The sequence below is a fragment of the Ictalurus furcatus genome, chromosome 18 (assembly GCF_023375685.1).
Source record: "Ictalurus furcatus strain D&B chromosome 18, Billie_1.0, whole genome shotgun sequence".
Taxonomy (NCBI): domain Eukaryota; kingdom Metazoa; phylum Chordata; class Actinopteri; order Siluriformes; family Ictaluridae; genus Ictalurus; species Ictalurus furcatus.
The window spans coordinates 7,106,758-7,122,500 of record NC_071272.1 but is presented as its reverse complement, the minus strand read 5'-3'; the positions used below and the strand labels follow the sequence as shown (position 1 = coordinate 7,122,500).

Here is a 15,743-nt window from a genome sequence, read left to right as displayed (position 1 = left end):
CATGGCAGCTCTGCTACCATTGGTGTGTGTGTGTGTGTGTGTGTGTATGTGTGTGTGTGTGGGAATGGGTGAATGAGAACCAGTGTAAAGCGTTTTGTAGAACTGCTTAAAAAAAAGAAAAAAAAGTGTAGAGCATTTACCATTTACCAGAGGAGAAGAAGAGAAGGAAGGAGGGAAGGAGGGAAGGAAGGAGGGAAGGAAGGAAGGAATATATTGCATGAAAGAATAAAGAATCCAAAGCCACAAAGAAAAAAAAAAAGAATGAAGATTAATAAGACGAGACGACAAAGACAGAAGTAAAAGAGAAGGGAAAAAACTGTCTGGTAGAGAAAAAAAAACCCAAATGGAAATAAAAAAGAAAATATTGAATGGAAGGAAGTGGGGATAAGCAGAAAAAAAGAGAAAGCAAAAAGGAAAGACCGAAAAAAGCCAAAAATATAATGTCAGATAGAGAAAAAAAAACAAGATCAACAGAAGTAAAGAATTCTATAAAGAAAGAAAATAAAAGAAAGATTTTTTTTTTTTTAAATACATGAGGTTAGGATGTGGTTATCGTACTATATAGAAATATTTGGTGTAACAGTCATTTGGGAAGGAAAGGAGAGAAATCAATCTTGATATTTACAGGCAAATAAATAAATAAAGTAAGTAAGTAAATAAATAAATAATAAGAAGAGAAGCAGCCTTTATATGTGACGCATACATTACAGCACATGAAAATTCCCAGCTTGTTCACAAGTTAGCATGATTCACTTGAATACAGTGATCAATTTAAGGAATGAAACTTTTATATAAGGACATCCTCGGGGTTTTGATATTTACAGGACATTTATTTGGAGGAAATGATTCTCTCCTCACACGGGCTAACCTAGCTAAAGAGCAGAAAGCGAGAGTTAGTGCTTAGCAGTTAGCCTGAGTAAGAGTTTGCGGTCATTATTAGCACGCTGTCTATTCGATAGTGTTCTCCGTGAACGTATCCATGTATCCGCGCCACCTTTTCCTCTCTTTCACGGTTTTTCCCCTCGTTTCCCTCCGCAGTAAGGAACAGAAGCACGTCTCTTGCAGACCTGTGATGAAGAGAGACGACTCGACCCCCTCCAAATTGCTCTCTCTCGCCCCACTGCACCATCACCGCTCGGTTTTCCCCTGCGTCGTTTCATCCATCCCTTTCCCTCTTTCCTCACCTCACCTCTTAATTTCATACTATCTTCCTGCTCACGTCCTACTTTTTTCTTCTCTCTCTCTCTCTCTCTCTCTCTCTCTCTCTCTCTCTCTTTCTCTATAAAAGAGTCCGTGTGTGGAGTACGCAGTCTCTGCGAGATCTGTTCATTTCACACTCGGGTGATCCGAGCGGTTCCTGACACAGGGTGCCGCATGGTAAAAAACCGGCCATGTGGTAAATAACGCCTCACTTCCTTTCTCGCACGTACTGAGGGTTTAATCTGTCGCTCCGTGGTTCGTGCAGTTGTTGAAAGCCAGCATTGTGATCATACCTTAACGTGCGTGTCTGCAATCTGTCTGTGAATATATTGGCGGTCTAGACATAAAAGCCACAGACAGCCCAGCACCGGTGTGTTTATAATAATCCCATATCCTGTCTTGCTTAGCTCAGGTCCTATAAAAAAAGCAACGTTAAAAGGAAACTGCGCTGATGTGTGGAAGTTGGGGGGGGGGGGGGCGGCGTTTAAGAAGAGATTTACTAAGTGCATCCCCACTGTTCTCATCCACTGAGACAAGCGTGATTAAAATTTCAGCACCATTTTAAGGGAGTCAGCAAAGGCAGGCTGGCAGACAGAGCAAAACACAAACATCCATCAAATATTGAACAGGAAGGAGAGAGAGAGAGAGAGAGAGAGATCATGACTTAACATCTGTGTCTCGATTGGCAGTAAAGGAAGAAGGTGCTGCTGAGGGACATTTAAAGAGAGAGCAAGAGGGATAAAGAGAGTGACAGAAAGCAGGGGAAATCAATGCCTAATAGCACACCTTCCTCCAGAGACACACACACTGCACTTTAAATACATATCACCTCCTGGCTTCCATCATCTCCTACAGTACACACACACGTGCCAACACGTTCATACATGGACACCGCGTTTACTTTTACACAAAACATAACTCACCTGTGTCCATCTGCCAGACGTATACAGAGCCATCAGAGCAGCCCACCACCAGGTAATCGTCACACGGGCGCCATTTTATAACCTGGATGGGGAAGAGGTGGCGCGAGGCCAGCATGATGCACTTCCTCTCTCGGAGACTCAGCAATCCCACGGAGTGATCGCTCGCTACAGAGCACACGCAGTGCTGAACCCGTGTCTGCAGACAGACAGAAAAAGAGAAAAAGAGTTTTATTTTCAGCCAAAGTTTCGCATGCAAACACTCATGACTGTAGCCTCACAAGTCACAACTAACCACGTTCACTCGCCGATAAAGGTTCTAAGCAAAACTCTTGAAAAAAACCCCCCAAAACATTATTTCAGTCCAGTGGCTATATCATCTTCCGAATACCTCAGTTTGTTGACACTTGTTTTTCTGCTGGAAACCAACGTACAGAAAGCAAGTGTGGAGAACCACTACTGCGTCTGTACTGTGTCTGAATGACTCGTCTATATTAATGAACCTGCCATGTCTAGTCTGAGCATTAGACAGGACCACGGAGCCTTGACCTCTGCTCAGGAGCTAAGTTCTTGAGATTGATGAGATATTCTCTACCCTCACATTAGTTCAAACCAAATAAACATATCACAAAGACAAAAAGGGGAAGAGCAAACAACAACAATTACAGAAAATGATTCCAAGGTCTTTTGGCCAAGACTTTATGCCCAAGGCTTTACAGCTAACAGTTTATTTGGGGTGGGGGTGGGGGTTAAGAGCTAATGGTTAAGATTTTATGCCCAAAACCTTTTGGCCCAGATTTTTTGGCAAAGACCTTATGGCCAAGACCATGCAAGCAAGATTTTTTGGCCAAGACCTTATAGGCAAGACTTTATGGCCAAGACCACATAGGCAAGATCTAATGGCCAAGACCTAATGGCCAAGTCCACATAAGCAAGACTTTTTGGCAAGGCCTTATGGCCAAGACCTTATAGGCAAGACTTTTTGGCCAAGACCTTATGGAGAAGACTTTATGGCCAAGACTTAATGGTCATGACCTTGTGGTTGGTACCTTTTAGTCAGTGTTTTATAGTCAAGACGTTTTGGTCAAGTCGTTTTTTCCAAGACACGTTGGTCAACGCTGTCCCCTCTCGTTTTGTATTATGGATCTACATTTACATCTGTATTTTCCGTAACGCTACTTTGTGAATTTGTACAATGTCTATTGTTAAAAGAACTATACCAAAAAAAAGTGAAATGCGTTGAATTTAGTCACGGAGGTAACAGAATAAGAATCTCTTCCACCTGAGGTGACTTATTCTTCAGAAAATATAATACAGTAAACCGTCTTTGTCTCTCAATAAGTCGAACGACTGGCACTGAACTTTTACACTATCTATACTAGAACATATTTAAAATGAAAAGCCTTGACATAAAGTAGTTGCGCGCGCACACACACACACACACTTTGTTTGATTTGAAAATAATGAAAGAAAAAGAAAGTTGCAGCCATTTCCTACCAAAAAAGGCCACTGAAAGGAAATAAATGAGCAATAAATGATAACTGCACTTCATCTCCGACAAAGAGACTCCAAGTGTGTGTGTGTGTGTGTGTGTGTGCACACGCGCATGACTTTGCATGCATGTGTGTGTGTTTGGAAGAAGGCCAGCGGACAGTAAATTGCAGCCAGCCTGTGTGTTGACAGCTAATGTTCTTAAGCGTTGATGGAGAGCCTCAGGAAGCCTTGACCATGAACAGCCTTCGGTCCATCGCTCGCCTGCTCTCCATCATCATCGCCACGACAACCACATCAACACAACTCATCCTGTCCGCATCATCACATCACGATACAACTTTACACCCACTAAAGCCGTCACTAAAAGTTACGAAAATCCAGATCGACATTTTTTTTTAAATGATCTACGATCTGCTCCAACTTCCAAAATTAGAAACGCGGCACGTTTTCAGGAAACTAGACATGCTGATCTATCGTCTTTGTATATAAATCACTTAGAAGTATAACGATAAAACACACACACACATACACACAATTACAAACAGGAAGCTATAGATTGAGAAGCACTTTGTAGCCTCATTAAAAGCTTTGTTACTTAAGCAATGTTATTGACATGCAGTAAATCAGAGATACATGACACTGGGTCGTTAAGTGAGAGAGAGAGAGAGCGTGTGTGTGTGAGTGTGTGTGTGTAGTAATAGTCTTATTCTCACAAAAACACAGGAAAAAAATAAACCGGGATTACATTTATATGCATTATAGGCTGCTTCAAAGGGGGAGGAATTTAAACCTTTATCAGCTATTTATATCATAAACAGGATATAGACAATTATAACGCAATGCAGCTGAATTCTCCATTCTGATTGGTCGGATTTTGAAGGAGTCTCCAGTGTCAGTGCTTTGCATCAGTCAGTGGTAAGAGAGTAACGATGTGAACATTTTAACGTGACGGAAGCAGCAGCGGAACTCACGCTGCAGTTCTCTGGTGGGACGAGGAGCTGGGTGATCTCTCCTCCGTGCACACAGAAGATGTGCTTCATCTCGCCTGTGAAGATGTCCCACACGATGACTGAGAAATCCACACCGCCCGACACCAGAGAGCGCTGGTCGTAACGCGGGGACACCTGGTGAGGGTACAGCAGACACGTGACCTTATTCCTGTGTCCTCTCAGGGTGCGGTGAGGAGGCCAGCCTGGAACGGGGGGGGAAGAGAGGGGAGAGGGCAGATATACAGAGAAAGAAAGAGATATCGGATAGAGAAGGCCAGAAATAAAGAGCGAGAGAAAAGAAAAAAGTAGAGATAAAAAGATAAATAGAAGAAAGACAGGCAGAAAGAAATAAAGAATGACAGAATGAAGACAAAAGATAAAATGATGGAATGACAGAAAGAGAAAGAAAGGAAGGACATGAGGTAGAGATTAGAAAGACATTAAAAAGAATTAGGAAATGAAAGAAAAGAAGAAAGAAAGAAAGAAAGAAAGAAAGAAAGAAAGAATGAAGACAGCGAGACAGACAAAAGAGAGAAAGAAAGAAGAGACAGCAAGAGACAGAGAGAGAAAGAGTCAGATAGAAGGAAATCAGAGAGACAAAAGAGAGAGGGAGAGAAAGCAGGAAAGAAAAAAGAGAGCGACAGATAGAGAAATAGTCAAAGAAAGAAAGATAGTCAAAGAAAGAGCAAGAAAGAAAGAAAACAGATGGAGAAGGACAGAAATAAAGAGTGATGGAATGAAGATAAAGAGAAAGAAAGAAAGGACGTCAGTTAGAGATTAGAAAGACATTAATAAAGAATTAGGTAATGAAAAAGAAAGAAAGAACGAAAGAAAAAGAGAGAGAGACAGAGAAAGAGTCAGAAAGAAAGAAAGAGCAAGAAAGAAAAATATCAGATGCAGAAGGACAGAAATAAAGAGTGATAGAATGAAGACAAAAAAACGACAGAAAGAGAAAGGAAGGAAGGACAATGTAGAGATAAAAAAAAGACAGTAATAAAGAATTAGGAAATGAAAGAGAGACAGAAAGAAAGAAAGAAAGAAAGAAGAAAGAAAGAAAAGACAGGGAGATGGAAATGAAATTAGAAAAAAATGACAATATTTTAAAAGAAAGCAAAAATTATTTTTAACAAACTGAATATGGAAATATATGGCTTTCGTTTTCTTTGCCCAACTTCTTTCATTCAATAAAGCTAGACATTTTTATAGGGACTTGGCTAAACAGAGATATAATAAATATACAATGTTCTCACATTACACACATGGCCTTATTAAAGTAACTGTCCTGTCATAGCGTTTGTTCAACAAATCCAGATCACATTTTTCCGGAATCTCACCTCTGCGCAGCATGTGTTCTCCCTGCAGCAGCTGGACGATGGCGGTCTGCGTGGCAGGCACCAGGATGATGCTGCCATCTTCCCTGCCACACACCAGGCGGCCCTGTGACGGGATGTACACGCTCGCCGTCACCTTTATGGGTTCCTCCGAGCCTGGGAGCACGCTCAGCTGGTCGATGATGCCCGCTGGGAGCGGAGTGAGCTTATCGAACGCCTCCTGCAGGCTGATAGTGGAGGAAACCTGCAGCTCTGTCGGTAAAAAGAGGAGGAACTGGTTTCAGTGCTGAAGGCCTTTTTTCCAGTACCCTCTCCAGCCACCAGAGGGATGAAGTTGCGCTTTTAGGTGTTCTCAAAGTTCTCAAAGTGAACACCAGAGGGAGACAAATGGCCATCTCACTTAATTCACCATTTTTTAAATTACAGAAATAAAATCCAAGCCAGATATCTTAATTTTATATAAAATTCAAAAGAGATTATTCTTCTACATCTCTTTATGTGACTTTTAGTGCAGGAGATACCAAGCGGTGTTGTGTAGAGGTCAGTGGATTTGAGTAAAGATGAGTGGAGCTGTGTAAGAGCCAAGTGGATTTGTATAAAGGTGAGCGGAAGGGTGTAGAGGTAAGTGGAGGTGTGTAGCGTTGAGTGGAGGTAAGGAAAGTTGTGCAGAAGTAAGTAAAAATGTGTGTAGGTAAGTGAGGTGCATGTAAATGTATGTGGAGTTGTGTAGAGTTTAGTGGAGGTATGTGGCGGTAAGTGGAGTAGTGTACAGCTCAGTGGAGGTGTGTAGAGCTGTGCACAGCTCAGTGGAGGTGTGCGGAGGTAAGTGGAGGTGTGTAAAAGTAAGTGGAGATGTGTTTGTTCAACAAATCCAGATCATATTTTTTCAGAATTGTGGAGTAATGTAGAAGTGGAGGTGAGTAAAGGTAGTTGTGCAGAGGTAAATGGAGGAGTGTAGAATTGAGTGGAGGTGTGTGGAGGTATGTAGAGTTGAGCGGAGGTTTGTGGAGGTGTGTAGAGATGAGCGGAGGTGTGTGGAGGTAAGTGGAGGTGTGTAGAGCTCAGTGGAGGTGTGTAGAGCTGTGTAGAGCTCAGTGGAGGTGTGTAGAGCTCAGTGGAGGTGTGTAGAGTTGTGTAGAGCTCAGTGGAGGTGTGCAGAGCTCAGTGGAGGTGTGCAGAGCTCAGTGGAGGTGTGCAGAGCTGTGTAGAGCTCAGTGGAGGTGTGTAGAGCTCAGTGGAGGTGTGTAGAGTTGTGTAGAGCTCAGTGGAGGTGTGTAGAGCTCAGTGGAGGTGTGTAGAGCTGTGTAGTGCTCAGTGGAGGTGTGTAGAGCTGTGTAGAGCTCAGTGGAGGTGTGTAGAGCTCAGTGGAGATGTGTAGAGTTGTATAGAGCTCAGTGGAGGTGTGTAGAGCTGTGTGCAGATCAGTGGAGGTGTGTAGAGCTGTGTGCAGCTCAGTGGAGGTGAGTAGAGCTGTGTAGAGCTCAGTGGAGGTGTGTAGAGCTCAGTGGAGGTGTGTAGAGCTCAGTGGAGATGTGTAGAGCTCAGTGGAGGTGTGTAGAGCTCAGTGGAGGTGTGTAGAGCTGTGTAAAGCTCAGTGGAGGTGTGTAGAGCTCAGTGGAGGTGTGTGGAGGTGTGTAGAGCTCAGTGGAGGTGTGTAGAGCTGTGTAAAGCTCAGTGGAGGTGTGTAGAGCTCAGTGGAGGTGTGTGGAGGTGTGTAGAGCTCAGTGGAGGTGTGTAGAGCTGTGTAAAGCTCAGTGGAGGTGTGTAGAGCTCAGTGGAGGTGTGTAGAGCTGTGCAGAGCTCAGTGGAGGTGTGTAGAGCTCAGTGGAGGTGTGTAGAGCTGTGTAGAGCTCAGTGGAGGTGTGTAGAGCTGTGTAGAGCTCAGTGGAGGTGTGTAGAGCTGTGTAGAGCTCAGTGGAGGTGTGTAGAGCTGTGTAGAGCTCAGTGGAGGTGTGTAGAGCTCAGTGGAGGTGTGTAGAGCTCAGTGGAGGTGTGTAGAGTTGTGTAGAGCTCAGTGGAGGTGTGTAGAGCTCAGTGGAGGTGTGTAGAGCTCAGTGGAGGTGTGTAGAGTTGTGTAGAGCTCAGTGGAGGTGTGTAGAGCTCAGTGGAGATGTGTAGAGCTCAGTGGAGGTGTGTAGAGCTCAGTGGAGGTGTGTAGAGCTTTGTAGAGCTCAGTGGAGGTGTGTAGAGCTGTGTAGAGCTCAGTGGAGGTGTGTAGAGCTCAGTGGAGGTGTGTAGAGCTCAGTGGAGGTGTGTAGAGCTGTGTAGAGCTCAGTGGAGGTATGTAGAGCTGTGTAGAGCTCAGTGGAGATGTGTAGAGCTCAGTGGAGATGTGTAGAGCTCAGTGGAGGTGTGTAGAGCTCAGTGGAGATGTGTAGAGCTCAGTGGAGGTGTGTAGAGCTTTGTAGAGCTCAGTGGAGGTGTGTAGAGCTGTGTAGAGCTCAGTGGAGGTGTGTAGAGCTCAGTGGAGGTGTGTAGAGCTCAGTGGAGGTGTGTAGAGCTGTGTAGAGCTCAGTGGAGGTATGTAGAGCTGTGTAGAGCTCAGTGGAGATGTGTAGAGCTCAGTGGAGATGTGTAGAGCTCAGTGGAGATGTGTAGAGCTCAGTGGAGGTGTGTAGAGCTCAGTGGAGGTGTGTAAAGCTCAGTGGAGATGTGTAGAGCTCAGTGGAGGTGTGTAGAGCTGTGCAGAGCTCAGTGGAGGTGTGTAGAGCTCAGTGGAGGTGTGTGGAGTTGTGTACCTGCGGCCGAAGACAGCGGCTGCAGTGGTGAAGTGTCCGGGATGCTCCACAGGGTCAGCCTGCCTGCCGAGTCGCCCTGAACCAGCAGCTTATGGAACGGCTCTCTGCGTCCGTAAAAGAACCGTGTCACCGGAGGACAGATCAGTAGCTGCAACACACACACACACACACACACACACACACACATCTCCAATCAAATGAAAGAATTTTATTTCACAGCACAGCAAGCAGCACTCTCTTTGGTCAATGCAAGCCACACTACACACATCACGTGTCTGAAGGGAAACCTGGGGAGAGTGTGTGGGGAAGGAAGTGGAGCAGCAGAGTCTACGTCCTGATTCATGAGTGGTATAAGAGTTATAAACACATGGGTCTTCAAAGCATTTCCAGCTCATGCAGGTTCACACATTTCCAGCTACTCTGTTAGTCAGGGATTTTTTTGTTTGTTTTTTTTAAACATTGTGCAAAAATTAAGCATCAGCCATTTGATCTGAATGGTGTTATAGGTGTTTTGGTTGCTATGGGAACTGCAGAGGGATTTGGATGCAACTTCCTGTCATATTCCTGTCAGCTAATGCCACACACCCGTATTTATCAATAAAAGGAAATGATCTCGATGTTTAGTCTCGTTCACGTACTGTCTAACAACAGTGTGTGATGCTGATGCCTTTTATTACCGTTTATACCACAGCAGCTGACCGATTCTCGCTTCTGATTGGTCAGAGGGTGTTTACTTGATTTTCTACAGCAGCACATATATATATATATAAATGCGCTCCTACTAATCCGTTATCGTTTCTATAGTAACAACTTACACAGCGGCTTGTATGTATGACAGACGCTCGGTCTGATAATAAACAGAAAAAGCATTGATATGGTGACGTTTTCTCTAACGAGACGTTTTATTTAACATTTTTGGAAGGAGTCTCCAGTGTCACGGCGTTGCAACAGCCACAGGAACATGTTCTCACTCTCGTAACATGACAAGTTGCATTTTTGTCTTATTAACGTAGAGAGAGAGAGAGACTAGTGTGGGAATGACTCTTTATTGCTGCTAGAACGTATACGATAAGCAAAACTAACATTAACTGTAAATATAAAGGATAGAAAGTGTGACACTTCGTTCTGTAATTCATAAAAAAGTTGTAACTGTTAGCAAATTGCTGTGGTATAAGAGGAATCGAACACTTCTTGGCATGCTATTATAGGAAAATAATCAATTCACGGTGGCAACGGTAACTGCACTTGATTATTTTTCCGTAACAGCATGCCCGCCTCGTGTTTTATTCCTTACGTATCGTGTGTTTGTGTATGACTTGGCTGGATATGAGAGCGAATACTTCTGCTACATCATATCATGTTACATCATGGAGGATTCTCAAGGCTTTCTGTGTGGCCTTGGTTACAGTGCAAAGTTCCACCAATGACTTTATATCTGGTGCTGAGTGAACATGAACACACACACACACACACACACACACACACACACACCTCCAATACCGTTATAATGCTATATACTGTATAAAACCAAACAACAAAAGAAAAAGCAAAGAAAGAAGTGACGCTTGAGGAGTATCAGTGCCCATCTCAATCCCCAACACAATTATTGACAACTAGCCCTTTATTTCCTGTTAATTGGAGAAATACATGTTTACTGTGTTGTCCAGACTATAAGCCACTATAAGACATACCATTGGCGAAATTCTATTTGCTTAGCTAGAATTTGCCGTTTCCTATTCGGCATTTAGAAGTTTCTGGAATTTCACACTCAAAAGAACAGAAATGATTTGGATTCGCCCTTCAACCCTTCGATCTAGCTAGTCTCGCAAAACTAGACCTCTAGCTGGTATGTTTCATCAATAAGCGTAGCTAAGAACCGCTTACTTTCACAGAAAGACTAGATTTGACCGTCATGGCTGACGACCAACTCCAAAAAAATGTTCACCCGCCGCTAACTAGAGGTCGAACGATAAACGATTGCCGGAACTATCGGTTATCGGCAAATATCCACAAGAGAAGGGTCTGCAGTCGTTATATGGTACGAGAGCGGCCTCTAGAGGCGAAATAAAAACTATCGCTGACAAAGTTTGTCCTGTTATTTGAAGTGTTTTTTTTTATTATTCATTTTGGACGTCTCTCTATTTGTATTTGCTATTCTTAGTGTTACTTTTTGGTTCAGTTAGGATGTATATCTTTCATTTACTTTCATATTTATTAATAGTTCATATTTATTAATAGTTCATATATACTACTGGTCAAAAGTTTAGACACACTCATTCTTTACTTTTATTATTATTTTTCTCCACATTTTATAATAATAACAATAATAATAAAGTCATAAAAACTCTGGAGTAACACAAATGGAAGTATGGGAAATATGCTGTGATAAAAAATCCAAAATAAATCAGAATTATTTAGGATTTTATTATAGTAGACACACTTTTTGCTTAGAATTTTCAGAAATGTATTCTTGGCATTTTCTCACCCAATTTCTTGAGGAATTTCCCTGAGATGCTTTTAAACAGTATTAAAGGAGTTCCCACCTACACTTATCGGCTGCTTTTCTGAATATTTCGCTCCGAGTCGTCCGTTTAAAAAAATATTTTTTTTGTAAATAAAACGTTAGTTTTCTAATGAAAGAAATTAATATGTTTGTACAATTATATTTTTGTCTACAACACCGATTTCAAACATTTAATCATACACCTTCAGATCAAGAGATTTTTAACATCATGAGAAACATTTCAGTCGAGTGTCTCCAAACTTTTGACTGGTAGTGTATGTGTATATATCTATCTATATCATATACATACATATACACATACACACTATATATAAATCCTCTGTATACCGTTGGCAGAGCTTCTGAGGCTGAGACCGTGGTCTTATGAACCAAAAAAAAAAAAAAAGAGGTTCTTGATATGATAATCCTCATTCCTGAGCAACATTACTCCATTATTTCAGTATTTAACGCAGTGTTGAACTAAAAATTTGCCACACGTTTGCTTAAACGCAGATTATCCACTTTCTATTTGTGTGACGATTAATAAAAATAGTTGCAGGAATATCTCGGAGTTATTCTAGCATTGTATATCCGTGCCTGATTTCAGTTTATTTGTGCCATCGTGGTTACGAACAATTAATACCATGACGTAATGGATATACTTTGAACTGCAACAATAAACAAACCCAACGTATGTTTACACTAAACGTAAATATTATTTATTGTAAGAGTGGTTTAAAAAAAAAAAAAAAAAAACATATTCAGGTGCTTGTTCGAGAACACTAACGCTTTCACTTCATGTATTGGATTTAAAACATTCGTGTTTGAGGGATAAAAATTCTAATATTAACACAAATGTGGCTTTACAGTGTCATATAGTCCAGAAAATACAGTAACATACATACAATGTACATCTTCAGAACGAAGATGTTCTCACGTTATCACTAAATTAATTAATTATTAATTAAGTAATTATTATTTTTTAAAATTTATTTAAATAAGGTAAATTCATTATTTAATAGGTCTAACTGCATAGCATGTTCGCTCTCTAGCCGTGATCCTCTAAACAAGCTTGGGGACTTTGCATGCATCTTCACAAGGTGAAGACAGATGAAGGGAGTCAGTGATTGGTCAATTCTAGTGGGAGGAGCATGAGACCAGGCGAATCAGTGTGAGTGAAGGAAACTGGCTATCAGACAGCGAAGCGGAAGCAGGCGCACCATGGGGAGCTCTCGGAACATCCGCTAATATTCACAGCTGAAAGAATAACAAGACTAATTCTGCTGTGGTTTTTTTTTGTACAGAAAATATAGCAAGGTCTAAATAAATCTATTACCCAGACACTTTTTAAACCCCTTCAGCAGGTGAATGAGTAAGTGGATGCTCATGGAATCTCTCTCTCTCACACACACACTCTCTCTCAGAGAGAGCGACCCCTGGTGCCCTGGAGAGGCGGTGCGCCTGCGTCCAGCTGTCTGAGGTTCTTACTGGTGCCTCTAGAGGCCGCTGGAGGTACAGCAGCTCAGGAGTGTAGAGCTCCGGACCGGATGCGCTGTCGGGGATACACACGATAACACACTGCCCCTCACACTCCTCCTCCAGCTGCGGCGGAGCCGGAGGAAGGCGAGCGATTGGGCCACAACATACAAACACGAAATCATAAGCATATAATACGTAATACTATAAAACACACACAACATAAAGCACAGAGACGCACTTTAAACTACAATAAGACAAAAATATGAGGAAATAAACCACAAAAATACAACACAGAACATTTACAACCGGGAAAAGTTTAACATTCATGTAGCTGAAATCGTGTGTGCCTGTGTGTGTGTGTGTGTGTGCGCGCGTGTGTGTCTGACCTGTTTGTCTGCTCGGTCCGCGATGCTGTACACCAGAGGAGGGATGGAACCTTCTGCAGTTTTCCCTACATCACTGCGGAAGTGCTCACTGGCTGGAAGACAGCTAAAGCACGCACACACACACACACACACACACACAATCCATGAATGAACGATGAGACCAATCCCACACGCTCCTATAAGAATTCTAACCAATCCCACAAACGTTCACGACCCACCCGACCTGCTCTCGCAGTTATTCTACTTGTTAGTACCTGCTTGTGACGTTATCTAAGATACTTCTTTAGTTCAGGACCCAAATATAAACAAATGAGTCATTTCAACACAGAGACACTAACCAGGATAAAGTTGTTGGCTTTTTTTGTCCTGCGTGCTTTATATCTGACTGCCCACTCTAACCTCCACCTCTTGTGTCTTCTCTGTTAGGTCCCGCAGGACTCCAAGACCCCGGGGTTCAGTTACCTGGCCGGAAGTTTGTAGATGTAGCTGCAGCCGTCCTCGGTCCAGATTATAACTTTATCAGCAGCGATGAACTCTCCTCCTGTCCACGCCTGATCATTCTCACTGGGCACGGAGCACAGGAGCGAGAAATCTCCTGCGTCAAACACCTACAACGCACACACACACACTAGCAAATAGGTGTACTGCGTATAGTTTACTATAGTTTGGGTTACACACTGTTACCGACCCGCCAGTATTTGGAGCAGACGACGAGCAGAGACAGCTGCGTGAAGGTGCAGAAGGAAATACTCTGACAATTCTGGCAGTAGATCGGCTTGGACTCCTCCTCAAAAACGGGGTCCAGGTCCTGACAAAACACACACACACTGTAGGAAACTCGAGGACTTTTAAAATGTTGGGTCTCTGCAAGTGTGTGTTGGGTCAGAGCGTATACCTGCATTCGGCTCACTTCTGCTGTGATGATCCACACTTTCAGAATTCCAGTCACAGAGACTGCTACCACCGTGTCTTCTGCAACACACACACACATACTTTTTTAACAACCCAAACTACAATCAGAAGAATGTCAAAGCAGTGTGTGTGTGTGTGTGTGTGTGTGTGTGTGTGTGTGTGTGTGTGTGTGTGTGTGTTTGTGTGTGAGCCCAACAGCTCGTACCTTGGGTGCGATGGGAGCGGATGATGCTCATGGAGCTGATCCAGTCAGGAGATATTTTGGACACCAGAGAGTAAAGGACCTCCAGACTGGTGGCATCCACCACGAGGATCTCTGGGTAGTGACCGTGGCACAGAAGACGACCCTCACGCTGGGTCCCAATGGTGAACTGATAAAACTGTACGAAGGACAACAAAGGAAGAAAGAGACAGAGAATAAAGATCGAGAAAGTGAAAGGGGGATAAGACATTAAAGAGTTTATAGAATATGCTGAATAGGCGGTGTAGTGTAGTACAGCAAGCTCGGAGGCGGTGTAGTGTAGTACAGCGAGCTGGGAGGCGGTGTACTGTAGTACAGCGAGCTGGAAGGCGGTGTAGTGTAGTACAGCGAGCTGGGAGGCGGTGTAGTGTAGTACAGCGAGCTGGGAGGCGGTGTAGTGTAGTATAGCGAGCTGGGAGGCGGTGTAGTGTAGTATAGCGAGCTGGGAGGCGGTGTAGTGTAGTATAGCGAGCTGGGAGGCGGTGTAGTGTAGTATAGCGAGCTGGGAGGCGGTGTAGTGTAGTACAGTGAGCTCGGAGGCGGTGTAGTGTAGTACAGTGAGCTCGGAGGTGGTGTAGTGTAGTACAGTGAGCTCGGAGGTGGTGTAGTATAGTACAGTGAGCTCGGAGGCGGTGTAGTATAGTACAGTGAGCTCGGAGGCGGTCTACTGTAGTACAGCGAGCTCGGAGGCGGTGTAGTGTAGTACAGCGAGCTCGGAGGTGGCGTAGTGTAGTACAGCGAGCTCGGAGGTGGCGTAGTGTAGTACAGCGAGCTCGGAGGTGGCGTAGTGTAGTACAGCGAGCTCGGAGGTGGCGTAGTGTAGTACAGCGAGCTCGGAGGTGGCGTAGTGTAGTACAGTGAGCTCGGAGGCGGCGTAGTGTAGTACAGCGAGCTCGGAGGTGGTGTAGTGTAGTACAGCGAGCTCGGAGGTGGTGTAGTGTAGTACAGCGAGCTCAGAGGTAGTGTGGTGACCTCACAAGTATCAAACCGTAGTACAGTGAGAGATGCACTATAACATAGAGAAGTAGTGTGCTGTAGTATAGTGAACTCAGTGGTAGTGGAGTGTAGCATAATAAGATTAGTAGTGGTGTAGTGTAGTGTTACCTGTATGCCCGTGTGAGCACAGGCCAGCTTAGTGAACTCAATACAGCGACCATCACTCACATCCCACAGACACATCTCCCTACAGAAATACACACACAATAAAACATAATCACACATCTTGAGGCGTTATACTATTTATACACTGTGCATCTTGCCGAGCCCGAGTCATTTTCCACATACTATATGCATGATTACAGTGTTCGAGCCACAGAAAGGCAAAGCAAATTCACACAACACACACACACTATAATGAACTACTTTCAGTGTTTAACATCATCCATGTTGGAGTGAATTGTGCACCCACCCGCTCTCGGAGGCGCTGACCATGTACTGTTTGTCACTGCTCGCACTGGCCTTGGACAGACAGGTGACGGCGGTGCTGTGTCCGAACAGCAGAGCGCGCGGGTTAATCTGCACAGCCGAAATAACATTATGAGCTGTGAAAC

General features: G+C 43.7%; 1 protein-coding gene across 1 annotated transcript in view; it reads right to left on the bottom strand.

Moving 5' to 3' along the window:
* LOC128622570 (WD repeat-containing protein 7) overlaps positions 1–15,743 on the bottom strand; it is a 131,640-nt gene that overhangs the window by 108,328 nt on the left and 7,569 nt on the right. Inside the window, exons 3-13 of the mRNA XM_053649188.1 lie at positions 15,602–15,708; positions 15,298–15,376; positions 14,158–14,332; positions 13,936–14,012; positions 13,729–13,848; positions 13,503–13,648; positions 13,041–13,143; positions 8,673–8,820; positions 5,938–6,186; positions 4,586–4,806; positions 2,124–2,319 (exon numbers count right to left, since the gene is read on the bottom strand). Coding sequence (XP_053505163.1) covers positions 2,124–2,319; positions 4,586–4,806; positions 5,938–6,186; positions 8,673–8,820; positions 13,041–13,143; positions 13,503–13,648; positions 13,729–13,848; positions 13,936–14,012; positions 14,158–14,332; positions 15,298–15,376; positions 15,602–15,708 — 1,621 coding nt within the window. The remainder of the gene's footprint in view (positions 1–2,123; positions 2,320–4,585; positions 4,807–5,937; positions 6,187–8,672; positions 8,821–13,040; positions 13,144–13,502; positions 13,649–13,728; positions 13,849–13,935; positions 14,013–14,157; positions 14,333–15,297; positions 15,377–15,601; positions 15,709–15,743) is intronic.